The sequence below is a fragment of the Peromyscus californicus genome, unplaced genomic scaffold (genome assembly GCF_007827085.1).
Source record: "Peromyscus californicus insignis strain IS unplaced genomic scaffold, ASM782708v3 Scaffold_15__1_contigs__length_86483966, whole genome shotgun sequence".
Classification (NCBI taxonomy): domain Eukaryota; kingdom Metazoa; phylum Chordata; class Mammalia; order Rodentia; family Cricetidae; genus Peromyscus; species Peromyscus californicus.
This window is the reverse complement of record NW_026294447.1, coordinates 76,968,606-76,981,876: the sequence shown is the minus strand read 5'-3', so window position 1 is coordinate 76,981,876 and position 13,271 is coordinate 76,968,606. Positions and strand designations below refer to the sequence as shown.

Here is a 13,271-nt window from a genome sequence, read left to right as displayed (position 1 = left end):
CAACATAGTGTCCATTTTGAAACAGCTTTTCTAACTAAGGGTTTTACATATATTTATCATTTTCTTTATAAGTATCCTGTGAGTATAAATGGATCTTATTATTACTAATCATTTTATAGATTACAAAACAAAAAACCTAGAGAGATTGTAACGTATATGGTGTTAATTGTGTAACTGATAAAGCCAAAATTCAAATGCAATCAATTTGACCCCATAGTGCTATTCTTTAACTGCTATTTAGGATTTGTTTTTTTTCCATTCCTCTGTAACACTCCTGTTTTCTGTAGTTCTCATTGTTAAGAAAAATAACCAGGAAAAAAAGGCAAAACTGTCAAGGTGGCTCAGTAGCTTAAAGCATTTTCTGACTCCAGTTCACTCCTCAGATCCTGCATGATGGAAGGAGAAAACCAATACTCACGGGCACATATGGGAGACACAGACACCATAAATAAGTAAAATATTTTAAGAATAACCAAGGCAGTGGAAACTCAAGGAGATCTGATTAGAAATGCAATGATTGCCCCTGTTAAGTTAGAGAAAGGTTCAACTACTAGTGTATAGATTATTGAGTTTAAAGTCAAGAGGGTTGAGTTCTGTCACTACTTTTATCATGTAACCTCAAACCAATAGTAATACCTTCTTCTAACCACTAGAATAAAGACAAGTTACTCTACAAAACAATTATTAACTGAATATTGAGCTACAATGTCATAAATACTCAGAAATCCTTACTAGTCAAAAATTTTCATTGGTACCATAATACATGATCTAATTAGTTTTTTGGGGTTTTTTTTTTTTTTTTGGTTTTTTATTGGTGGTGGTGGTGGTGGTTTTTTGAGACAGGGTTTCTCAGTGTAGTTTTGGTGCGTGTCCTGGATCTTGCTCTGTAGACCAGGAGGGCCTCAAACTCACAGAGATCCGCCTCCCAAGTGCTGGGATTAAAGGCGTGCACCACTGCTGCCCAGCTATAATTAGTATTTTTTATACTGTGATCAACATTAAAATTCTAAGAATAAAGCTTGGGAGATAAATGAGTGGATAAATACTTGCGGGAGAACTTTGAGGATCTGAAAACAGATCCCTAAAACCTGTGTAAAGCCAAACACAAGTCTCTCCTACAGCAAGATGGAAGGCAGAGACAGAAAAATCTCTGATGCTTTCAGGCCAGCTAGCCTAGCATATATAACAGCAGACAACAAGAGGCCCTGTCTCAAACAAAATGGAAGACAGAGAACAACACTTTAGGTTTTCCTCAGACCTCCATGAGCACACATATGCACACATACATCAAGATTAAAATGAAATACATTTCTCAGAACAACAGATCAAAAGTGTTGATAGCAAGGAAAGACCAATCTGAGATTTGCAATTTCTGTAAGTCATTGAGAATGACTTGAGTTTAGAATGAAAGCTGTGGTCTAGGAAAGACTTTAAAATATTCCATTAATGAAATACATATTTCCTTGAGTCATGGACTTTTTCTCATGTGGTTTTTCTTCTTAAGGATGCTCTGTATGTGCTATAGTACCTTCATGTCTTTTTAATAACAGAGAAAGAACTCAGATTATTTATAAACAAATATAAATCAGCTTTGGCTTTCTGTAGTGATTATAATTCACTTCACCGTCTGTGGAGCCAGCAGAATGTCCAGCCTCATTTAGAAGTCGATCCTGAAAAAACACTCTTCATTTAACCTGGGACTTAAGCAAGTTCAATGGAATTTAAGACAATAAAAAATTGGTATTAAATTGGGAAATTTACAGATTGTTCCCTGAAAAGCAGTTATAAACATTTATACATATAAAAATTACTCTGTGCCTACAGAAACTCATGTTATACATTGCTGATAGATAGTATTCTTCTTTTCATCTATAATCAACAAATGAGTTAGACTTCAAGGACTTAGTTATGGATGCAAGTGAGTCTGTGCATGTGCACACACATGTTTGCGTTTGTGTGTGTGTGAGAGAGAGAGAGAGAATTCACCTGGGATTAGATAACTTTTAAGTGTGATGAGTGTTAAATGAGTATACCATTTAATTCATCACTTAAACTAGAAGGAAAAATGTGAAGCAGAAATTCTTAATTTTGAGGGGTTTTTTTATAACTTCTTAAATTAACCACTTTCTCTTTTATTTCTTGTTAGTAATGTTAAATGGACAATTGGTTAATTCAATGACCAATTGTGTGTGTGTGTGAGTGTGTGTGTGTGTGTGTGTGTGTGTGTGTGTGTGTGTGTGTGTGTGTTGTGTGTATACATTTTTTTTTAAGTACTCCTTTTATATAGTATCTGACAAGGAGCAAAGAATGGGGACTGGAAAGTTGACTCAGAAGTTAAGAGCACTTGGTGTTCTTCTAGAGGACCTGAGTTTGGTTCGCAGCACCTATATCCAGTGGCTCACAACCAACTACAACTCCACTCTAGGGCATCCAACACCTCTTCAAGCTTTTGTGGGCACAGCACATATTGACTATACACACCACAAACACACATATATACATAAATAAAATTTTTAAAGGTAATGATAGTGGGAAATTTTCTTAGAGCCACAAAATCATACAAATAAAAAAGGCTTAAAAATTATCTATTCTAGTGATTTTTTTTGCCTTGCTTCTGCCACCATTTCCCTTGCTACTCTGTCAAAGCATACAGATTTCATTGCAGAAAATATTTTTTGTATTTAAAATAGCCAAGAAGAACAAATCAATGAAAATCTTAAAATATTTTTAAATGTGATATAATAATGCCTTTTTAAATTTATTAAATAACAAGTTGTAGGACCAGGTTTAGTAACTTCCATGACTTGAAATGATGTTGAACATCAATGGTATTTTACGATGACACATCATGAAGTATGAGTTTATTTTAATATTTTTGTGGTTTGCTGCCTGAGCTCATAATGAAAGGAAACAGTAGATACAGGTTGATAAACAGAAAGATATGTAATTTTATTTCTTTATTCCGAGGAATGGACCCCTGACTTTGTAAGATGTTTTAGAGTTCTTCAAAAATCACATTGACTTCACTTAAACCTCCAGAAACATCTTAATTTTATAGATAAATAAATTAAGACCATAGAGAGGAGATAAGTTGACTAAAGACATCCAACACAGAACTAGATTAATCCTTGCACAACTAATCTCAGACTTTCATTCAACCTTTTTATGAAGCTTTAATTTAAAAAAATAAAACTTACAATCTCTTGTCACTTGGGTGATGGCATGAACTGTTGGATATTTTTAATTCTCATGTTTTTCAGAGTCTGCCTACATACAGCCTATAAACTGAAAATCTGTATCAGAACAGTAACAGAGTTGTGCTTCTCTTTCCATGTTTACATACGTTATTCTAATTAATTTTCCTCATTTTTTATGTGAGGAAATTAAAAGCTCCAAATGATAAATGTCTAATGTCAAAGAGCTAAGAAAAGGAAACCACTCAGCTTCAAATAATGTTTCTCGTTATTATGCTGCCTCCCAGTCCTAAGCAGACCAAATGGTTTGTATTCTTCAGTTGAATCTGTTTTAGAGTTCCACAAGTCTAATTAAACACAAATCATCAGTAGTCTCAGGTAAGCCAGATTCTTACGTCCAGACTTACTCCAATAAAGTAATAGATGAATGCCACCATAGAAGATAAAACACATTTTTGATCAATACTCTGTTTATGAAAGAACTGAGAAGGCAACAGGACTTATGAATCTTATATTGTAAAGTTGTTGACTTAATGCTATTTAAACCAAAACTTTCCTTTTGTTTCTGGGTAAGCTAAAGAGGCACACAATCTGAGTCACTACAAATGAGGCCATTTCCTCTTTATCTTAAAGGTTATTTTTATGAGTAAATGGTTCTCAAAGAAGTTCATACTTTCAGAGAGACATTACTCTTAATAATCTTAATAAGTTTAATAATTAGGGTTTAAAAGTACTGTCACATGTCAGAACTATATATTTCTGCTCTTCTAGTGACCATTTGAAATAATAGAACATCCTATTCTCTTAGAAAATAAGAAATTTACTTAATCTGACTGACACCCCCAGTATAGAGAACCGTTATTGCACTGCACATACATGTCATTATTTGATTAACCTCAATAGTAATGAGTTTTATAAATTCTTGAAACCATTCCATGGGGTAGCTAGAATCTACTTGTTTTTCATATCATTGCTATTAATTCCATCTGGCCAAAAGAGTGAAAGTGCCTTATAAACTGATAAAATAGTTTTACCTACTACACATATGAATGTGATGGTACTTAATAAAAATAAAATTCTGGTCTGCTGAATTTGAAAAGAACAATGATTACTACAAACTAAACATTCAGATTTTGCAAGTTTTTACTTTGTTCAAAACACTGTATTTTACGTTGTAGAAAATATTAAAAAAAATAGTCATAATCCTGCTTCTCCAAGAATATACTCTATTTGAGAATTCCTATCAGTAATTTAAATATGAAGAACTATGTTAAATCCTTGATAAAGAATCAGGAGATACTTCAAGAGTTTAGGAAAACCTAAGTCTAGATTATGCTAATGACAGTACAGTCATGTAAATTTATTAAAAATCATCAAGCTATATATTTTAAATTGCTGAATTTGGTAATTACTGTTAGGTAAATTGTATCTCAGCATTATTAGAAACTTAAAGGAAGAAAATATTATTTGTGATTAAAGAACTTGGAAAATATTTTTCATAACTGATATAATCCAAGCTGAATCTTAAAGAATGAAGAGAGTTTGGATCAGAAGCTTGTCTGATGTCTAAAAGACCAAAATACAAAGCATTTCCTAGAACTAGTTCAGACTATTTCAGCCCTGATTCTATGGCCTCATTTTTACAAGTGGCCATATGGCCATGACACTTCTGAAAAGTTCTGGCCAGTCCCTACTGGAAATCTTAAAACAGCATGTGTTTGTTGGGGGTTTTATTTGTTTGCTTCCTCCCCCTCCTCCCGTACTTGCTTCCATTCTGAGCTAGTGAGGAAAGTGTGATGGAAAAGGGTGTATAGTGAGAGAGTATGTTGTAACGGTCAGTGAATCCACTACCATAACAACTACTGATAGTCATTTCCCTCTATAGCTTCAAATTAGTAATGCATTCTTCATTTCCTTTGAGCCCCACAATAAACCTTTATATTTCCCATGAGAAAACTAAGATTATGGGAGAACCCACCACCTAAAATGCTAAAGCCATGCTGAAGGAAAAGTCAAACTATTCTCACCTGTTAAGAATAAGATGACAAAATATGGTACCTGATCTTTGAACAGTCACAGATCTGCTAACTAAATTGAAAAGTCATCCATGAATTAAAAATTCATGTCACACTCATAAAAAAAAACCAGATGAAGTAATACCATTAATAATAGAAAAACAGAGGGGTTTGGGGTTTTTTTTTCCTCTGATGAGTTGATGAGACCCTACTACTGACAAGAATAACCCATATTTGAAGTAATATTTATTGAGAGTAAAATCCATAGGAAATTTAGTTTCTATGTGAATAAACTTTTTGTTTTTAAACAATATAAAAATTTAAATTGTTTCTTTTCAAACCAGATAACTTATCAGATTATATAATTAAGCAGATATGCAGAATCTTAATTTTGAATTTAAAGTGTGATTACTGTCCAGTTAAAATTTTAGATGATTTTCTTGATGTTCATCAGAGAAGATGATTTATTGCCTTCTTGATTTTGACCCCATCTGACCAACTGCTCAGAATTTTTTCCATGTGAACTATGTTTTGTAGCATTTCTAAGAGAAAGAACAGGAATGAGCCTAGTGAGAAGAAAAACAGTAGTTTTGTGAGAATGGATTAGTGTTCACCTACAATCAAATATCCTTATTTTAATATTTTGAATCCTAATATTGTTATTTAAGAACCTATACTTGGCATGGGTGTGGTTTGATTTGTTTCAGTCCTCCCTTCTATGAAATGCAGAAGGAAAGAGCTGTTTGTTGTTTGCATTTACTTATATTCTCACTAACTAGCTGTCCACATCTGGCTTCCATTGGAGAGCCCCTGACATCGCAGGGAACGGTGATCAAAATTCCACACTCTAGCTTCAAGCTGGGGGCTCGTAGCTACTGCAGCATTGAAAGGGAATCTTTTTGTGGCTTCTTTAAAATGAGCATGGTGATGGGATGCTTTAGGGGAAGAACACCTCTCAAATCACATGACCACTGCTGTGCTTCCGTGTGTACTGCTTCCTTCATAACAGCTTGGCACTACATTCTTTCCCTGTATTGTTAGTGGACCCTTTTTGTATGTATGAGTGGGCTGGGGGCTGGGGACATAAATGAGTAGTTATAGATTATGCATGCATCTTTCACCATTAGAGTGATGTGCCTTCCCTTATGTATCACAAATTATAATCCTATTTAACTTCTGTGTCCTGAGTGATTGAGCTGTTTCTGTTTCTGCCTTATTGGTGTGAGATTTGTATGTTATTGATATGTTTTGACATTTACACCTTCAGTTGTTCATGTTACATTAAATGTAAGTTAAAATTTTCTCCCAAAAGAGTTAGCTTTTCATGTTGGACTGGAAGAGTCTTCATTTCTGTGTAGCATTTCATGTTATTATAACCTATGGCTTTCAATTGTACCTTCTATAATGAAGAGATGACTTTAAACACTGTGCTATTCTTGTTATGACCTAAGCATAAGGTAAGTAATTTATCTGTCTCTAAAGATTGTGGCTGCTTGTTAAAATTTTCTCAGCTTTTTTAAAAGACATTTTTTTTGCTCCTTACCATTTATTATGTGTTGTCCTTCTTTTGTTTCTGTTTTACATCTTTTTATTAATAAGCAATGTGATCTTAAGCAAAAATTCTATTTCACATATAAACCCATGTCTAAATAAATTTTTAATGTCTCATATCTTGATTAGTAAGTGAATACCTGTATTTCTGTTAAGTCTCATTTTTTTTCATTTCCTCCATTTACTTTAATTAAATACACTGTTCTTACATTGTTTTGATTCCTGTGGAAGGGAGAATCAGTTGTCTATGCTGTAAAATCAGTCAGCTGTTAATTGCAATAAAATAACATGGTACAACAGAATAAAATAATGAGGACTCTAATAGTATAGCTTTCATTTAACCTTTCATTTTCTTCCCTTAGAAATTTAATGTAATGCCATAATCTCAGATTAATTTTTCACATCCTCTTTTTTCCCTGTTGTTTAAACAAGTAACAAAATAAAATGAAATAAAATTTGATACTCTTAACTTATCTTTAAAATTAAATTCCATTATATTGTTATATAAATGCCTTTATTTAAGATTTTATAAAAAATAAATACTATAAATATGACATTATGTAGCATAGAATCTTTCCATACATACACTAACAGTAAAGTTTTAAAATTACTTTCCCCAGTTATACACATTCAAAATCACTAAATAAAGTCTTATTAAGCACTGGTTTTAAAATTATTTCTCTCAAATCTGGTTCAACAGCCAATGTAACATAAATGGGAAACATTAATTACACTACTTTTGGCAATTTGCACACCTTGATAAAGGGTCCTATTTGAGAGAACTGAATTATTTTCGTTCTCCAAATGTCTCCTCTAGATCTGTTTTGAAATATGTGGTTCCAAACTGAGGTATAAAAAACCAATGTGGGTTTCTTTATCCGTATTATAAACAATTCTGGGGGTGTTGGTAAGCTTTAAGCCATTTTGAGAAGCAGGAAGGATATTTTTGTTTGCTTTTGGTTTGTTAGAAAATACCCGGGAGTGCTTTACTACCATTCCCATTATATATATACATGATCAAATGTATATAATAGACACTGTGTAAATTTGTTGGAACATTTTATGAGACGATTTGAACTACTCATCTGAACTGCACTGTTCATTGTAAATTTCTTGTTTCTATCCATACACTAGCTCCACTCTAGATTGGAAGGGCTTAAAGATGAACTCTGGAGGAATAGAGGCTACGACTTAAGAGTAACTATTACTGACCCAAGGAGCTACTTTCCACTCGCAAACATAGCTTTGCGCGATGGGTTTGGCTCCTTCACATCTTGTTTCACATCTTGTTGAAGACTTTCTTGACTTCCATTTGACTTCTTTGAGCTGTTTTGTCTTTGAACATTTCCTCTTTCTTTTCCTTCTTTCTCCCAGATTTCTTCCCATGCTTTTAGCGTTCTCTTGTGTTCTTTGAGTCACTTTTTCAAATGTAGTATCTCTCTTTATTAAGCTTGTCTATTAATTTGTCTGTTGGTGTGTGTTTCTTTTCTCCGTTAAGACTGTAGTGGTAGAGTTACACTTGTTTTCATTTCATGGTATGCAAATTGCTTATTTATTTTGCAAAAAGTTCATTAGTTACACTTATCTTCTTGAATATGAATTTTCAATAAGAAATAGTAGAACATTCTTCATTTATACATTGTCTCCCTTTGTAAGCCCATGCTTTCTTTTTTATCCTCCAGATTTAATTCCTCAGTGTCTCTGTCTCTGTCTCTGTCTCTGTCTCTCTCTCTCTCTCTCTCTCTCTCTCTCTCTCTCTCTCTCTCTCTCTCTCTCTCTCTCTCTGCTTTTTCTTTTCTTTGTTCTCATGTTTTCTTCCATGTCTTATTTTATTTAAGTCACTAATTTCTTTCTCATTTGGTCCAGAATTGTTCTTCAATAAGACTTGTAAATAAAAGAATAAAAGAATGTTTTATTCTGGGTTAAAGTCATTATAGTATACCTAAAACTACTTAAGCAATCTGGGCAAAAAGAGAATAACTAACATTTGTAATTGTTTGTTTTGCTCTGTGTGTGTGTGTGTGTGTGTGTGTGTGTGTGTGTGTGTGTTTAGATTTATTTGCTTTGGTTTTTGCTGTTTGTTTGCCCTTGTCTGCTCATGGCATTTTTATTATTATTTCTTTTAACATTAACAGTTTATTTTTTCAGGGAAGGACAGCCATAACCTACCCTAAGTTACAACATTCCTTTCATAAACTGTTTCATATATTATTAGACTGTGTTAAGCTACAGAAAGTTCTTTGTTGTGTATATATCCATTTGGGGCAAGCTGCTGTGGAGTGGGAGGAAGAGGTGTGGACCTTGAATGAAGTTATATCTGAAATTAATAACTACCATTCAGCATGACCATTGAATACAGCCATTTGGCAAACTTCAAAAGAAATATGCCTCTTTAACCTAAATTTTTCAATAAAGCATAAAGAGCCCCTAGTTGACAAATTATATGCATACTTAAAACTGGTTAATAAAGGGGTCAAATTTAACTCATTTCCAGTAGAAACATCTTTCATAGCCAGTATTATAAAACATTAGTATAATCAGCATTACAAAAGTTACTACCATCAAAGGTAAATGTTATAGATGAGAACTTTTTTCTCCTTGTTATCGTATATATAATAAAAATCACTACAATAGAATTTTAATTTTACTTGGGTTTCATTATTATTCTAGTCAAGACATACACAAAATACCTTTAGAGTAAGGATTAATATTCACAAATGAATATACAGTATTGAATTTTTTCCATATATAGTCATCCTTCAATATCTGTAACAAGTTCATTTCAAGACCTCCATAGATACCAAATCCCAACGATATTCAAGTCTCAAGTAATAAAATGGCATATATTGCTTATATTCGGCCTCAGTACATCCAATCATATACTTTACTTTATATTGTCTCTAGCTTAATAGGCAAGCGCTCTACCATTGAGCCATATCTGCAACCCTCACCTCTATTTTATAATCTAATGCAATATGAATGCTATGTAAATAATTGCTATATTGTATTCCATAAAGAATAATGACAAGGAACTAAAGATCACATGTGCAGTACATATATAGGTGATAGTGCTGGTGTTTTGTGTTGTTGGTTTTCTTCTCCTCCTCCTTTTTTTTTTCCTTTTCTTTTCTGATCCACAGTGTGTTGAATCTGCAGATATGAAAACCACAGATATGGAGGGCCACCTGGACTGATCTCAAATACACATAAATTGCTTTGGGTATTATCTTTGTCCAATTTATAATATTGTACCTGAAATATTTTTCTGGAACTCATTCTTTTTTTAAGTAAAAGTGAATTAAATATATCTGAAAAATGTAATAGACTTTTACTAACATGTTGTGAGTCAAGATAAATAAAACCTTTTCTCCTAAACCTCAGGAGCTTGCCCATTAAGCATACTTATCTGGCAGTCCGTGTTATAAGCCCTAAATTACTGAGTGTGTGCTCTTTCTGCAGGTCCAGTCCAGGTGCAGCAGCAAGGAGAACATTCTCAGAGCCAGTAAGTAGTCACCGTTTCAGGTAGGCTACCAAACTATATACATTGTGGCTCAGCAGAATAGAGAGCTAGGAATGGCATTTTGATGACAAAAATGAAGATGAGCAATAATAAAAGTTTATATCAAGAATGAAGTTTACAAAATCTACCATCTGAAATTTTTCTTAATATCAATATAAATAAATGTTTCCCTGAATCTAATTATTTTTGCAAACTGAATGGAATTTGATGCATTCGACTTAGGGTAAAAGTGAGCTCCTCTACGACCTTAGGGTGCGAAGCCTGCCCCTTTTTATGGTCTCATTGCCAAAGGTGAATTAATGACAGATTACATGAAAATAACTCTAATATAATGATTTAATGACAGATTACATGAAAATAACTCTAATATAAATCCATGAAAGCAGGAAATGGAGAAGTAGAGAGAAAGGAGGAGAAGGAAGCTGGGCATGATTGATGGTAGTCCCAGCAATTAAAGATAAAGCAGGAAGATCCTAAGTTTTGGACCAGTCTGTGCTGCATCATGAGACCATGTCTCAAAAGAGGGGTGAGGTGTAGGTAATAAACAATAATTTTGTAAATAAAAAATTTCAAAAGATTTTACCTTCACAAGCAAAATGTTATAGAACATTGTTCCCTGATCCATGAATAAAAAATCCTTAATGCTTTCATTTGGTTTGAGCACTACAATACTAACTTGGAAGCCACTGAACTTTGTATATTCATTTTCTTGTTTGATAAAAATGAAACTGTGGGCTGGGCGGTGGTGGCGCACGCCTTTAATCCCAGCACTCGGGAGGCAGAGCCAGGCGGATCTCTGTGAGTTCGAGGCCAGCCTGGTCTCCAAAGCGAGTTCCAGGAAAGGCGCAAAGCTACACAGAGAAACCCTGTCTCGAAAAACCAAAAAAAAAAAAAAAAAAAAAAAACTTGGTTTAACCACAGAAAGCCCTAGATAGACACAGCAAATAAAAAATGATGATAATGATCAAGAATAGAGGCCGGGCGGTGGTGGCGCACGCCTTTAGTCCCAGCACTCGGGAGGCAGAGCCAGGCGGATCTCTGTGAGTTCAAGGCCAGCCTGGGCTACCAAGTGAGTTCCAGGAAAGGCGCAAAGCTACACAGAGAAACCCTGTGTTGAAAAACCCAAAAAAAAAAAAAAAAAAAATGAAACTGTGAATAGTTGTTTTTTTTTTTTTTATACTAGTATCTTTAAAGTGAAATCCTATTGAAATATTTCCCATTAAAGCTTTGGGATCCAAGCCAGGCATGATGGTGCACAACTTTAATCCCAGCACTTGGGAGGCAGAGGCAGGTGGATCTTTGTTAGTTCTAGGCCAGCCTGGTCTACAAAGTAAGTTCCAGGACAACCAGGGCTATTAAAAAGAAAATACATGTCTCCGGAGGAAAAAAACAAAAAACGTTGGAATCTCCCGGAGAAAAATGCTGTATAAATGCTAATTGTTGTGTTATTTTTCTGTCTCTTAATAATTTAATGACATCACGCAATCTTCTTCCTAATGGTTTTCAGTAGATATACAGGTTGACCAGAATTAAATAGGTCTACTAGACACCCACACTAATGGGAGTTTTAGTAAATGAGATGGTTTATACTCTAGTAGAATGTCAGTGTTATTTAACAACCAAAGCATACCTGGGGGGCTGGAGAGACAGTTCAGTGGGGGAGGGGGAGCACGTCATAACCATGTGCACAGCTGTACTTAGCACTGTCGGAAATGGAGACTAGAGGATTGCTGGAGCTTGCATAAGCACCCACGCAGGCTAGCCAAAAGGTGAGGGGAAGACAAACTCCAGGTTCAAAAAAAGAACCTGTCTCAAGGGAATAAGCTAGAGAGAGTGATAAAGCAAGACACCCAATGTCTACCAATGGCCTCTGCACACACATATATCCCCACCGCCTTACACAAAGCCATAATTGTTCACCAGTAATGCTAGCACTAGGGAAGCTGAGGCAGCAGAATGGAGAGTTCAAAATCAACTCAGAGTATAGAATTTGAAAAAAAAATGGAGGGGGCATATTTGAGAATATCAAATATGTTAGTGTGTGTATGTATATGTGTGTGTGTTTATTTTATATAAATATTCCCTGTTTCTGTGTTATGAGTCTGTTAACTTCGCTCAAAACCCTTGAGGATTTGTTTGATCATGATCTTTAGATAATGCTATAAAAAATAAATGCAGAGCTGGATTGTAGCTCAGTGGTAGAATGCTTCTCTAGTGATCATGAAGCCCCAGGTTCGATCTCCAGCACTGCAAAATGAATTAATTAATAAATTTAAACAAGCGGCTGGAGAGATGGCTCAGAAGAACACTGGTTGCTCTTCCAGTGGTCCCAGCACCCACACGGCAACTCACAATTCTCTGTAATTCTAGTTCCATGGGATCTGACACATTCACACAGACAAATGTACACATAAAATGAAAAATATAATTAAAAAAGAAAAACAAAAAAATTGTAAATAAAAATATTAAAATGTAAACAGACATGTGTAGATTTCATAACCTTCACAACTTTCCACAATCTGTGACTCAGAGAGAGCCTTTTAAGTAATGAGGTGTAAAATCTTATAAACACTAAGACCTGAGTTTGAGAAACCTGTGGGTCAGACACGATAGTTGAGTGTTCACTAAAATAAAGCAAGATAGACAAATGAACTTTAAAATTACATTTTATGATCTATAGTGCATAATTTCCACTAATTTCTAGTCCTGAAATTATAGGCCACTGGGAGTAATTATGGTGATTAGAAACAAACAACAACAAAAAAAAAACCAGTTACTTTTTTAGAACAAATTCCCTTAACTTTGTTTTCTATCTACCACAGAATTTAGTGTTACATTTCAGTTACTGTCTTACTATATTTGTGCTCATAATCAGTCTAGACAGACATCATGGTAGCCCAAGTGTTCTTTATTGTTTTCTTTGGATAAAATACTCATATAGATGGGACTTGTGCCTCTTCAGGTCCAGATGGCGCCCATGCAACATCATAA

At 34.3% G+C, this 13,271-nt stretch overlaps 1 protein-coding gene across 20 annotated transcripts in view; it reads left to right on the top strand.

The window, feature by feature from the left end:
- Gphn (gephyrin) overlaps nt 1-13,271 on the top strand; it is a 416,329-nt gene that overhangs the window by 281,430 nt on the left and 121,628 nt on the right. For 10 of the 20 annotated variants that reach the window (XM_052739502.1, XM_052739504.1, XM_052739503.1 and 7 more), the window contains 2 exons: nt 7,895-7,957; nt 10,220-10,262. In XM_052739502.1, coding sequence (XP_052595462.1) covers nt 7,895-7,957; nt 10,220-10,262 — 106 coding nt within the window. The remainder of the gene's footprint in view (nt 1-7,894; nt 7,958-10,219; nt 10,263-13,271) is intronic. The other 10 variants (XM_052739505.1, XM_052739512.1, XM_052739508.1 and 7 more) reach the window with 1 other exon arrangement.